Below are 14,653 nucleotides of genomic sequence, written 5' to 3' on the forward strand. Positions count from 1 at the left end.
ATCCTTACTGCACAGAGAGAGAGAGATAGCCTTTCTGTGGAAAGCTCATGTCACTGAGTTCTGAAGTCTATAGACTAGAGCTACACTGCATGTGACCACAGGGATATCACCCAGCTCCGATATGGAGAACCAAACTATCCAAAAGTCGCAAAAAAACGATAGCCTACACATGAAAACACACACTGATGCCAAGAGACACGACAAGACTCCTAAACTGCGCACAGGAAGCCTTGTGCATGTGAGAAACCCTGTACAACTTCAAGTCAAGAAAGGAAGGTCCAAGTTCAGTGAGCCAGCAGAAAGTACTTCATAGCTCACTGTACTGACTAATGGGAAGCTTTGCATCTGTATTCCAGGCCAGTAGAGGGCACTATAGGACTGCTGATATACTACTGGATGAGAGAGTGGGAAAAGGAGGTATTAAATACATTTTCTTTTACAGATGTACAGTGGAGAGTTAAAGGAAACATGGAGGGATAGTAGGGGACTGACATGCAGCAAATGGCCCGAAATCAAACTGGGGGCTCACTGGGGCCCCCTCTGTCAAGCATTAGAGCCCATGTGGTACGCGCCCTAACCACTCAGCTATCGGGTAGCCACAAGACTTCTAATGAAGAGTTTGGAAAACAGCAACAGTTGAACCTTCAGAATTCATTCAGGCAAGCCAAACGACATTCAGTCAAAGATGAGACAGAGAGACAGACAGAAGTTGATGTGCGATTTAATGGCTCCAAGGAGATCAACAGTGGAAACTCAGCATTGTTTGTATAGTTTACAGACCCATCCCAAACATGATAATTAGAGTGAATTAGAGATTAGAGTGAATACAGAACATGTCCATAGTGTTTACTCAATGCTGACTTGGAAACTACAGTATCACTCTGGTATCCTAAGTAGTCATACAAGCTGGACAAATCAGAGGAGCATTGACTTATGATGTCAAGCAGAGAAAAATACATACAAAAAGAGAGAAAAAACAGCTTATGCATCTTCAGATATTAGAACTGAATATAAGTTAGACAAGGTTGTCAAGATAATCAGTGCTAAAATGTTGACCATGCAGAAGTGTCTGAGTAAACATTGATAGTCTCGATATGTAATATTTCTCTGTGATCATTTGATAGTTCAGAACAAGAAGATAACCACAACAATGTCAGATATAGTTTCCACGTTTTCCTCCATTCTTCGTGCTCTCATGAGATGTCAGCTGTATCCTAGACATACATGAAGGCAGTTGACCACTGAAATACAGGAGAATTATTAGTTAAGAATAATATTTTCAGTAATTCACAATTCACATTATTCTTTTCTTTTTGCCTTAGTACCAGGCCTGTGTATTTTGTATATAGATGAATGTATGCAGTGATGGAGCTTTTAATCACGGTTATCAAACTTACTTCAACGTAATCCATGGTGATGATCCCATCTGAGGACTTCTCTTTGAATGTGTCTGTAATTCAATCAAATCACATGCATCATCATCGTATTTTAGTGCACCGGATTTGGCTACCCAAAACAATGTTACGTTTCACAATATTGAAATTAGATTTAGACATTTCAAATGGTTCTGTCTTACTTAAATTTGAACATTTAACCAAAGCAAAGACACCATTTGATAACTTCAACTTCATCCTCACTTTATTTGTCACATCACAAGTTTACAGGTGTTTTTGTACAATTTATCCACGAACTGCAGTTACATTTAAATAATATCAAATGTTAAAACATTCAAATAAAGAGTGTAATAAAAATATAAATAAAGACAGAATGGTGAAGGTAAATTTTACTTCATTTGGAATAAAAGAATACATAACAAAATATAGAGTATGTATTTATCACAGCTGCCTCTTTGAGCCACTGCTCTATGCCAGTCACTCCTTGTACCAGTATAGAGGCACTTTGATCTGCTTTGTGTTTTGAAAAGCAGTGTGATTGACCGTGTGCCTGTGTCACTCACTCGACATGTTGTCCATGCGGAGCATGAGACTGAGGAAGTCCACAAGAGAGATGGAAGAATCCCCCTGCACGAGTAAACTGTGTTGCAGCCACACCAGGGTCTCATCCAACTCGATGTCTGATGGAGACACACGGGGAAAGCAAGAAGCTCATCAAAAGTAGAAGTATAAAGTGCTTTCACTGATTCAGCATACTCTGACTAGTGACCACTCAACAGTGGTGGAAAGTAACTAAGTACATTTACTTAAGTACTGTACTTAAGTTTAAAAAAAATGTATGTTTTACTTTACTTGAGTATTTCCAATTTTCTGTACTTTTACTTCTACTCCCCTACATCTCAGAGGCAAATATTATACTTTTACTCCACTACAATTATTTGAAAACTTAAGTTACTAGTTACTTTGTAGATTTTGATTATTAATACAAAACGTATATTAACCACTTCATCCTTATATACATTTCAGCCATTTGAAAATAGCAGATCTACAATCGCGACGCATTGTGAGCTTGTAGATCTGCTATTTTCTAAATATTTGTATACATTTCATACATTTGAAAACATGGGAAACGGGACAGTCTGCATAATGATTACTTTCTACTTTTGGTACTTTAAGTACATTTTGATACCAATACTTTTGTACTTTTACTCAAGTAAAATTTTAATTCTGGACTTTTACTTGTAACAGAGTATTTCTACATTGCAGTATTGATACTTTTACTTAAGTAAAAAAATGTAGTACTTTTCCACCACTGCTACTCATCATACTACCGTTGCTGTCGGGCAGAAACCTCTCATCTCCATATTTTAACTTTTTATGTTTTTAATTTTCTCATAAATTAACGCCCTATTTGATCATACAGCAGCGTCACACAAAACCATCAAAAGTAGCTGATCTGGGCCCGGACGGTTGGCGTAACTGTCTGGGCTTGACAGCGTGTCGCAGGTTCGCCTCCCGATCCCGTCGACCTTTGCTGCGTGTCACCCCCCCAGCATCTCTCCCCGACTCCCCCCATTTCCTGTCAGCCAACTGTAATCTATCAATAAAGCCAAAAATCTGCAGATCTGCAAGCTCGAAACGCGGCGCCTACTTTTGCTATTTTTGAATTTGAATCCCGAAAAGTAACTGTTTTGGACATATGAGGTTTCAACCCGACAGAGATGCGCTATGACAAAGGTCACAGATTGTCCTTACCTGCAGCCTGGACTGCCTCCTTCAACTCCTTCAAGGTCAGAGTTCCTGTTTTTGAGACGTTTGATCGATTGAAGATTTTCTGGAAGAAATCAGAAATATGAGCAAAGTTTTTGAAAGTTTGCAAATGCACTGTGGAAATATGACCAAACTACTGTTTCATATAGTTGCTGTTTAGAGGTGTTTGCATACAGTATATACACGTCTATAAACACTGGGATTCAGGCACAGACTTATGTGCTCATCATGTCAAAGTAATGTAAATGGTCCTGGATGTCAATAAAACGATCGATCAATCAATCAAATGTTTTATTTGTTTTGTTACTAATTTTATACTTTACCTTGAAATCTTCAAACTTGCTCCAGAGACTTGAGAATTCTTTGAAGGTCATTCTTCCCATTCGGTCAGCCTTTTTTATGTTAAGGATGTTTCATGCAAACCATATGAGAAATAAACAACTAAAAACTGTGGAATTACTTAATATTGTCAAACTTAAGCAATTTGTAAAACATTAATAAATCATAATAAAAAATATATATATATAATTTAAGTACAGCTACACTAAATGAGTTGCAAACATGTTGAAACATGCAAACTACTGAAGGATACATCCACCGCCGCGATCATGCTCCGACAGGCACTCCAATCAAATTTGTCACTGCTGCCTGTGAAAGTAACAACAAACAGGTAATAAAGTTAAGCCGCATCACTCCAGGAGGCCTGGCTGGCAGTTGATGTTCAGGAAGTGATGGCAGATCAACATGATGACTCACCCTTGGCAATGTTCTCGTTGAGGAGCTTCCGCAGCTGCCAAGCATTCAGCTCCCCGTTCTGACCCCAGGGACAGAGCAAACAGAAAACGTGTCTTATGATGATGGGCAGAACAGACCAGTGGTGGAAAAAGTACTCAAATGTTTCACTTAAGTACAAGTATCAATACTGCAATATAGAAATACTCTGTTACAAGTAAAAGTCAGGAATTCAAAATGTACTTGAGTAAAAGTACAAAAGTATTGGCATCAAAATGTACTTAAAGTACCAAAAGTAGAAAGTACTCATTATGTAGAATGTCCCATTTCAAGTTTTCAAATGTATAAAAATCTTTTGAAAATAGCAGATCCACAAGCTCACATTACGTCACATTGCAATGCATTGTGAGCTTGTAGATCAGCTATTTTCAAATGGCCGAAATGTATAGGGCTGAAGTGGTTAATGTATGTTTTGTAATAATAATCAAAATCTACAAAGTAACAAGTAACTCAAGTTTTCAAATAATTGTAGTGGAGTAAAAGGTATAATATTTGCCTCTGAGATGTAATGGAGTATAAGTAAAAGTATTGGAAATTGGAAATTCGCAAGTAAAGTGCAAATACCTCAAAATTGTACAGTACTTGAGTAAATGTACTTAGTTACTTTCCACCACTGGAACAGACAGATGAATGCATGGGATAGATCGAGGGAGGTGATGGACATAGAGACGGGAAATAGATCACTCACCTGATCAGCATAAGTCTTGAACATGTCGTAGACTGAAGTCTTTTCGGCTGGGACAACGGGCTTGAAGAGAAACAAATATTATCAGGTCATAACCAAGATACAGTTCTAAATCATAACTAAACGTACTCAGCACCATTCATCTCATTTTATACCTTGGGAGGGGTAGGTAGAATGAGGTGGTCGTCATCATCATCATCTTCACCTTCATGGTGAGGCCTGCGTTTACGGAGGAAGAGATTTGTTAAACGTTTTGAAAATGACTGGCACTTAACACAAATCAGTATTTTTGACTTTTTGCTCTTCTGGCAGAAGCCTGGTGGTGTCTACACTGTAATATACTGTGTATAGTAGAAATTCTTTATTGAAATCTGGTGTAACTAAGCTGCTTTATTCCATAGAGCCACAATGTTGCCTGATATTCATAGCTCAATATAAAAAGGTATATCCTCTAAATTGGTCCTGCTTAATATGAAAAGGTATAATGCCTACATTTTGCAAACAGCAGATGTATTGTTTTAGTTTTCCGCTTGTCTCATGCTGTATGCCATCTTTTGTAGCAGGTTGATAAATAAATGAAAGCAAGCACTTACTCAATGTCTGCATCTGTCTTGGTGTAGACAGAGAGGATGAACTTTCCAGTCTCGTAGGGTTTCATAATGTTGGGGACAACCACATATTCTCCAGGCTTCAGGCTGTGCTGCTCAATGCAGTCTCTATCATAGCCATAGAGTTGTGTTCTCTTCAGAGGTGAGTTTCTCCTGAAGAACGCGGAGTCAATACGTCCAGATGGTGTCTAGATTTAATGAAAATAATTTAATCGATTTTACAACAACTTTGTCATTAATATTGATGAACTTATTTTTCACTATGACATTGAGTGTGTTTATTTGTGCTTACAGAAACGTTACTTACCCCAGAGGGCAGCTGTTGAATTTAATGTAAAAGAAAAAGAAAAGAAGAAAGAAACTGTGTCAAAGTCCAAGTAGTTTATCCAGCAATTGTAAAATCTGACTTAAAGGATTAAATGCAAAAGACAAGGTTCTGTCATAATCAGTGCTACAGTAGGTCTAGATAGTATTCAAATTTCCTGTGGAGATTATAAACATTGACCCTTACACAAAGTCATCATAACTTAAATTAGGCAGTGGGATAGGACTTCAGTAGTACACCGGGTGATGTGATGTGACCACCACCCACCTCAAAGATGGTGAGCCCAATTGGTCTGAGTCTTTCGTCGTTACGAAAGCGTTGACTGGGAACTTGCATCAGAGACAGCAGGACATTCTTGTCTTCCTTCTCATCCTCGTCTATTTCCGTCACTTTGATGCGATACTGAGGATTCGTCGAGAAGCTAGCTAGAGGTCAGGGGGGGGGGGAAGGTTTTTAAAACACAACTGGCACAAGTGCTGTTGTTCTGCCATCCAGCATCTCAGATGAACACACGTAGGAATTGTTGTAAATGCCGGTATGCTCAAAAATATGGGCGTAAATTGCTTAGTGAATCCGGACCATGGTTTTAGGGAATGAAGGCAGTTTTTGTTTGATTTAGATGGGATAGTTGAGAGTCATGAAACTGAAGGCAGAGAGTAGGAAGGACATATGTATCAATGGTCTAGAGAGAGAATTGAACCAGGAAGTTGTGATTATGTGGTAACTTGACACACTCCATTCAGCCATCAGCATTCATCGAGATGAACACACTTTTTGAGCGAAACATATAGGTCGCTTTTGGTAAAGTAACGTTTGTTCCCAGGCTTTCTGAGAAAGCCTGTACAAGGATTGTGATTTGTGCATCAAAAGGGATGGAGCATCCAGCGTGCTCTAATTGGACTGTCGAGTTGTCAATAGAAAATAGATGATACTGCAAAGACGATACTCGGATACTCGGATACTTCGGAAGTATTACACGTTTGGGCTATTGAGTATTGGCTCTTATACAGTATCTATTACAATGTCTTCTCCTATGTGTTTCCCTGGGGAATTTAAACACCAGATTGTGAGGAGGGAACAGAAATCCCTCAACACCACTGCAACTCTTCTTAAACTAATTCCACTTATCCAAGAATATGGGGTACCCGGGTCAAGCCTATAGGTCAAATATACGGTACAGTGTATTACATAACTTCACTTACAGTTACTGAGGCTGCCCCCTGCAGTTCTCCCTGCTATCCATTCTCCATCATAGATCATACATTTCCACTGGGTGGTCACATCACCGTCCAGGAAGTTGGGGTTCTCACAGCAGATGGTCAGTATTTGAAAGTGGGCACAGAAATCCTCCAACTCCATCCTGACAGACGCACACAAGTGACAGGCAGACAGGTAGGAAAGTAGATGGACAAACAGAGACAGATACAGAGTGATGGACGGATGGATGGACAGACACGTGCAAAAATAAACCACATAAACATACATCATTTATTCCAACACTTAATACACTTAATTATGAGTGTTATTTGAAAGTATACAAACAATACATGCTTTAACATCCAATAAAATGACATTGATATTTACCAAAACTCTCCATCGTCTCTCTTCACACATTTAGCCTTATCCTCAGAGCTAACCTGGTCCCACACATATGACCTGCGCAGAAGAATAAAACAGTTATTGAGAAAGCATGCACGATTGTGAACAATGTCCACTGTTTACATAATTACATAATATTATTAGTTATTGTATTTATGGAACATATTCTTTACAACAAAAGGGAACCTCTAGCTGTGCTCATGCTGCATTCAGTGTTTATTTGTATTTGTCACTTACTGGTCACTCCATTTTCCATTCCATTCCTTCTGTCCCCAAGGATTCATCACTCGCACAAGCCTCGCTTTGGACCTGCCATCGAAAACCTACAAATGTACATTTTCAGACAATATCACTCACAGTCACCAGTGTCAGCATTTTGTTTTTCCTTTCTTTCTTTAAATTATTAACCTTCCTGTATCATGGTATTGATCATATTGATGCACTGAAAAATGTAACCTTCATGTTTTGCTTTCATGCCTAATGCCTTCTGATGATATCGAGCCAATCTAACGATCAGAGATCTCTTGACTTTACATTTGGGGTCATAAATTAAATCTATGGGCTAGAACAGCAGAGAAAACCAGCGCTAACAAACCGACACCCAGTGCTTTGAAAAGCAATACTGATACCGTCCAAATATCTTTCCAAAAGTTAGCAAAAGTCCTTTGCATAGGTCCTTTAATGCTGCTATTATTTTTTTATTTCAGATTGTCTGGCTACACAAGACTAATTTCCAGCAAGCATGTTCCTTTTTCCGAACTGCATGCATACGGTACATACATACAGTACATGGTACATACATACATATGTACATACATACAGTACATGCATACAAGCATACATGCATACATGCATACATATACATGCATACATACATACATACATACATACATACATACATACATACATACATACATACATACATACATACATACATACATACATACATACATACATACAGTACATGCATACATGCATATGTACATATGTACATACATACATACAGTACATGCATACATGCATACATACATACATATGTACATACATACAGTAAATGCATACATGCATACATGCATACAAGCATACATATACATGCATACATACATACATACATACATACATACATACATACATACATACATACATACATACATACATACATACATACATACATACATACATACAGTACATGCATACATGTATACATGCATACATGCATACATGCATACAAGCATACATGCATACAAGCATACATATACATGCATACATACATACAGTACATACAGTACGTGCATACATGCATACAAGCATACATATACATGCATACATACATACAGTACATGCATACATGCATACATGCATACATGCATACATACAAGCATACATATACGTGCATACATACATACAGTACATACAGTACGTGCATACATGCATACATGCATACAAGCATACATATACATGCATACATGCATACATACATAAAGTATTAGAATGTACCTCAGTTACTGCTGTGATAGAGTAGGCGTGTGCATCCACAATGCCAGAGTCTGCCACAGTGTTGACGATTGTATCCTGGAACACACAAGCAGCATGGTACAGTTTACTATTCAGTAAAAATTACTTTACACAGGTTTTTAATATACTGTAGCATTTTGACTTAGTGGAAATAAAGAAAGAAAGAAAGAAAAGGATTGAATCTTTACCCCTTTCTGGGCAGTGCCGCTGCAAATCATGGATTTGCATTTGGTGGCTCTGCTCAGTGCAGTCCACAGCTCCTCATCGTGGTTTCTGTCATGGACCTCCTTGAGTCTGTACGTCATGTGCACCCCTCCAGAGAAGTCCTTGAAGGCCTCTGATGGAAGGCCAGCGTTCATGTCCGAGTATGAACCACACACCCTGCCACAAACACAAAGCAGAGTAGTCACGTCACAGGTGTCATGAAACAGGCTTGAAACTTTTCAAGAAAACAATCTCAAGGATCTTTTTTTTTTCTTTAGATTTTTAAGTCGTTCTAATTCTGATATTTGTGCTGTGACTCATTATCCAAAATGCTTTGCATTAGGTTACAGTAGGTGAACGGTTGGGGCATACTTGGCATAGGCCTTCTCCAGCAGAGGGACCCAGAACTCATTCCTGGTTTTGGCGGACACGGACAGAAGCTCCCTTTGGAACGTTGGAAGGTAATCATCAATGACAACATCCACCCACTTTCCAAACCTCCAGAACTGACACAGGGAGGAGAAGAGACATTAATCACAGCGGTCCCCGGCACAAACACCTGAGTCACACTTTGTCAAATATATCATGTCAATATGTCATGAAATAGGTTAGCTACTTTATATGCAGTTTTAAACAAGGGTCAGATCAAAATTAAATGCTAATTATTTTACCCTGAAATGAAAGATTCCTGCATAATCCTGGAAGTCTTGTTCAGTGGGTACAACTTGCACCATCAAATCTTTCTGGAATGTCAGTGATGCAATTGCAGCCAGAAACCAGCAGTTACCTATAGTAGTGAATGAGGGACAGATACTATATTCAGCATTTTCTCTCACACTATTCCCTTTCACAACCACGTGTGATACATTTTTAACGTCCACAGCTATTTGTAGTAGATATTTATGTGACATTACACAACACAATGCAGTGAGCATTAATACTTGGAAATGATAAGATTTACTTACCAACTTTTCCTTGAGCAAAGTCAAATCTTGAGGCACTTTCAACAAAGAAAGAAGGCTCGCCCTTGCCATTTTGAGCTTTCAAAATGTCCTGCAACAACACACAAACACACCCATGAGAGCAGCATCACTACACATTAATGCATTTTTAGTCAACCCTCAAATATATTATTACGTGCAGATAATATAACATAAGCTGAGCTGAGCCATGTGCTCCAGCATTTCCCTTTTGGATACTGGACTCTCATTATGACAAAAAAAGCAGTAACTACATTTTCAGGTAACAATGTTAATAAGAAATGCCTGTAATTTACCGCGGGTCGGAGCCATTCCACTCTGCTTCTCACTGAAGCGGACAGATCAGACAGGTAGCCAAGAGACTTGTAATCAGGTGGGAAGGTTCTGTCCACAAAAAGCCTCCCTTTCTTGAGGTAGGATTGTTTCAGTTGCCCAAAGTCCTGGTTGTTGAACTTCTGTGGTTTGGATGGGCTTCCTACACTACCATCCTGGTAGCGCAGGTTGATGATATCAGTGCACGTTCCGGTTTCAGACATGCTGGATTACTATGGAGAGAAGAGAAGAGAAGAGAAGAGAAGAGAAGAGAAGAGAAGAGAAGAGAAGAGAAGAGAAGAGAAGAGAAGAGAAGAGAAGAGAAGAGAAGAGAAGAGAAGAGAAGAGAAGAGAAGAGAAGAGATACAATCTCACTGATGATTCTCTCTAAAACATAATTCCACAGTTAAATGCAAATCTTAGAGGACATTTGATAACATGAAACTGAAAATAGTAAAGTGAGACTGTGCCTAGGAAAATCTTCACATTATGAGTTACAGTACATATAATATTTACACCCATGAAATGGTTGTAGTTACCTGTCAAATATTTAGTTGTAGATATTTATATTTACCTGTCAGATATGTATTGGTAGACACTGTCTGATGGTTGCAACCGACTGCTGCTCTCACGAGTAACCTCGGAATTGCCCAGGCAGGTGCAGTCTAAACAGCAGCTCAGCCACAATTTATACTCTTGTGATGTTATGTAAAGTCCAATTCAGACACCACCCCCCGAAACTGCTGAAATGTGACCTTTTTCAGGGGGTTGGGACAATACAGTACAGTACATTTGTGACATTGCATTCGTGCCATAAATCATTGACAGTGAAAAACCACTTCACTTTTAATTAGATGTTTATTCTGTCATGTCGCTCAGTGTGCCAACAGTGCACATCATAATATTGTCATGTCAGGGTTAATGACTAGACTGGCCGCAATAATTCCTACAGTACATTCTACGTTGTGACAGCGAAATTGCTTTGTCACAGCTCTCATCTGCTAATCTAGCCCGTGGGGATGATGCTCTCCTCTATTGTGTTGCCATAACAAGTAGAAAGACGGCATTGAGTAGGTTATCGTCACTGTTGGGTGGAAACCTCATATCTCCACATTTTGGTTTTTTTAATAGATCAATGACATTGGTCATACTTTAAATCTAAACATATTTAACCACTCAAGCCCATAGCCCTTACTAGACTGGTGCCCGTTGGGCATTGGCCTACTCGGGAACGATGCAAGTTGGAAATGCATGCCCCACCCGGTTAGGCAATACTCATTGTACCCGTTGTCAGTGTCCCTGTTAGATCAAAGGCAACAAAGTAGAGCCGCTCACTGTATATGCTCCCATAGATGTACAGTGTGCGGCTCTACTTTGTTGCCTTTGATCTGAGTGCGTGTCGGGGCCAGCACCTGTCAAGAGGTCAGATGTGCACTACTACCCCTTTGGCCCTGTAGGGCCCATATATTTGGCTTGCACTGCTGCATCGTGGCACTTTAAGCAGCAGTCTCATGCCATCATTATAAACTACATTGAGTTTCTGCATACTGCTCTTTCTGTAGCGCCGCCACAAGTGGGCAGTATACATAGGTGTACAAAAAGCTTTGAATAGTGTGGACTTCACAGAAGCTGAACACATACTAAACTTACGAACAATCATGTTGGCTTGTGCATATAACATTCTACGTTGTCTGTAGATGTCCCTATCATCAGATAAGTCATTTGTCAAATAATGGCCTAAGTACTTGACCTCATCACAGACCTTAAGGGCAGTTTGATTGATTGATTGATGTACTTTATTTAGTAAGACATGAGAACAACAGTACATGGAAGTACAAATTCACAATACAAGGTCTACTAAACTGGAAGACTCATTAAGCACTGAGCTTGTTTAAGATGAGATCCCCATGCACACAAATCATGATGACATATAAGAGACAGACAGATATACACACTACTATACAGAACGTCATACAATCAGCTTACAGGTTACTGGTATGAAGAGTGAAAAATATGTGCAAGAGAAGGGGGAAAAAATGGGGAGGGGGAGTTGGGGGGGGGGGTAGGTTAAGACTTAGACAGGGGCCATTTTCGAATTGCAGCCTCCTGAGGGTGTATCTTTAGGGCAGTTTTGAAAGTGAGTAGGGTTTTACACTCCTTTACTCCTTTTGGTAGGGCATTCCACATTTTTGTTGAATAGCATGAGAACAAGTTCATTCCCTTTGTTGAGACAAATCTGGGTTGAACATGATTCGTGGAGCTGCCTCTAGTGTTATGATCGTGGACTTCATTAACGTTTTGGAAGTATTTTGACAAATACAGGGGGATACCAATGTTATGGTGTATCTTGAAGACCAGGCCCATTGTAAGTTGCTGTACTCTGTCCTCAACCCTAAGCCATCCAATCCTAGCAAAATGAGCAGGGGTTAGATGGGTTTTGTGATTGAGTACCAGACAGAAGAAAGACAGGAAATGACAGTTTACTGTCTTCTCTACTTCTTATAATCATGATATTACTCTTCTTTGCATTATATATAATGTCACAGCCTGAGCCATATTGAGAGCAGACCCGCAGTAACTGTTGAGGACCAGCACTATATGGACAGAGGATTACCAAATCATCTGCGTACATCAGGTGGTTGATTATTTTGTTACCAACCCGACACCCTGTATCACAGCTGCTCAGCTGCTTATATAGGTCATCCATATATAAATTAAAGAGCAAAGGAGAAATAATACTTCCCTGTCTGACTCCATTATTTACTGTGAAATGAGCAGAAACACAGTTACCCCATCTAATACACATGGTCTGATGTGCGTACCAGAAAACCAGGATTCTTATAAAAAATGTAGGGACCCCTCTGTTCTGTAATTTTTTGAACAACTTTTCGTGATTAACACGATTAAAGGCTTTAGACAAATCAATAAAACACAAACAAAAAATTTGGTATTTTGCCCGTTATATACATCTAAAATTTCATTTAGGCAAATATACACATATCTGTGCAATGTTTAGGTTTAAAACCGAACTGGTTGTCAGAGTTCAGGATAAACCTCACCAATTTGTTCTCTCTAAGACCTTAGATAAAATACTGGCCAGGGCTATTGGTCGGTAGTTATCTGAGCTATTCAATTTCCCACATTTGTCTTTAAAACCCAGTGAAACAGATAGCAAGTAAGGGACATAGTTTTCTGCCTGCATACTTTTAATGCTCAGCAGATATCTTGTCCATACCACATGCTTTCTTTCAGCATCCTGACTGCATCATAAACTTCTAGTGAGGGGATAGTCACAGCCTCATCATTATTGTCTCCGCCAGGCCGAAAGGCATGGCGAGAGAGTATGTTTTACCGTCCGTCCGTCCGTCCGTCCGTCCGTCCGTGTGTGTGCGTGTGTGTGTGTGTGTGTGTGTGTGTGTGTGTGTGTGTGTGTGTGTGTGTGTGTGTGTGTGTGTGTGTGTGTGTGTGTGTCCTGTCCGTGTGTTACCAGCTAATCTCCGGCACCGTTGGCCCGGTCGCTGCGAAACTGTGCACACCCACTCCTTGGATGCCAATTCAGAACCTCTGCCCCACATTTTTCACATGGGCCTGTTATAGCGCCACCAGGAGGCCGATTTGTGCAAAACCATTTTTTTTCCCCATTACACCTACAGCTTTTAACCAAACGTCATGCAAATCGGTACACAGTATCTCTAGTCATGTGATCAACCCGGATCTGTCCGATTTCCCATATTGCATCCTCATTGGCTAAGGTTGGCTTCCAAAGTTTGCAGGATTGGTCCGTTTTGAACAAACTGCCTCCAATCATGAACGCAGCTTGCCATTTCCATATTGCACACGCACATTCCCACTAGGCCGAGGAAGAAATGCCACTTGAAAATTTTCAAATCAGCCTCATGGTGGCGCTATAGAGCGTCGCAGTTCCCGCCCACTTCCTGTTTTTTTTGGTGCCGGAAGAAAAAACTCAATGCATTTTTCCATTGACATTTCCAAAAATATTTATATCTATTAATTTAAGCCTCGAATCAAGCCATCATGACATGACATGAATCATGACCATAAACGTTTGATTCTGTGATTTTTTTTTTGTTGAAAACGGCAAAACAAAGGGTATTTATTAAATATAGTATATCATATAATTAAATATAAAATAAAAAAAAATCACAGAAAAAAACGTTTTATGGTCATGATTCATGTCATCTCGTGATGGCTTGATTCGAGGCTTAAATTAATAGATATAAATATTTTTGGAAATGTCAATGGAAAAATGCATTGAGTTTTTTCTTCCGGCACCAAAAAAAACAGGAAGTGGGCGGGAACTGCGACGCTCTATAACTGGCCGATTTGCATTTTTAACTATAACTGCACCGATCTGCGTGAAACTTTGCACGCACACTCCCTAGAGGCCAAGGAAAAACATCTGGACTGCATTTTTCACATTGCTTTTTACAGCGCCACCAGGAGGCCGA

At 39.6% G+C, this 14,653-nt stretch overlaps 1 protein-coding gene across 2 annotated transcripts; it reads right to left on the minus strand.

The window, feature by feature from the left end:
- Positions 1 to 705: 705 nt before the first annotated feature.
- Positions 706 to 10,916, minus strand: LOC308089861 (calpain-1 catalytic subunit-like). Of its 2 annotated transcripts, none has more exons than XM_080434803.1 (22): positions 10,759 to 10,916; positions 10,169 to 10,417; positions 9,858 to 9,945; positions 9,564 to 9,679; positions 9,265 to 9,398; positions 8,877 to 9,069; positions 8,671 to 8,745; positions 7,411 to 7,496; positions 7,159 to 7,230; positions 6,777 to 6,934; positions 5,842 to 5,999; positions 5,557 to 5,568; positions 5,235 to 5,437; positions 4,797 to 4,860; positions 4,645 to 4,704; positions 3,921 to 3,978; positions 3,757 to 3,812; positions 3,488 to 3,556; positions 3,150 to 3,228; positions 1,958 to 2,074; positions 1,398 to 1,450; positions 706 to 1,241 (listed from the first exon to the last, which is right to left on the minus strand). In XM_080434803.1, exons 2-22 carry the CDS (start codon positions 10,406 to 10,408, stop codon positions 1,215 to 1,217), a joined length of 2,118 nt encoding a protein of 705 aa, XP_080290929.1. In that variant the 5' UTR covers positions 10,409 to 10,417; positions 10,759 to 10,916; the 3' UTR covers positions 706 to 1,214. The 2 variants fall into 2 exon arrangements, with proteins under 2 accessions (XP_080290929.1, XP_080290928.1); XM_080434802.1 differs by having other exon boundaries at positions 5,542 to 5,568.
- Positions 10,917 to 14,653: the final 3,737 nt, after the last annotated feature.

Source organism: Gymnoscopelus braueri (genome assembly GCF_963280865.1).
Source record: "Gymnoscopelus braueri genome assembly, chromosome: 8".
Lineage (NCBI taxonomy): Eukaryota > Metazoa > Chordata > Actinopteri > Myctophiformes > Myctophidae > Gymnoscopelus > Gymnoscopelus braueri.

Bases quoted from the DNA above. Each gene is read 5' to 3' on its own strand.
- LOC308089861 (XM_080434802.1), bottom strand. From the start codon at position 10,408: ATGTCTGAAACCGGAACGTGCACTGATATCATCAACCTGCGCTACCAG. The intron at 7,497-8,670 runs GTACATTCTAAT...GTACATTTGTAG, and splicing joins CTATCACAGCAGTAACTGAG to GTTTTCGATGGCAGGTCCAA. The intron at 4,705-4,796 runs GTATAAAATGAG...TTTCTCTTCAAG, and splicing joins TTCTACCTACCCCTCCCAAG to CCCGTTGTCCCAGCCGAAAA.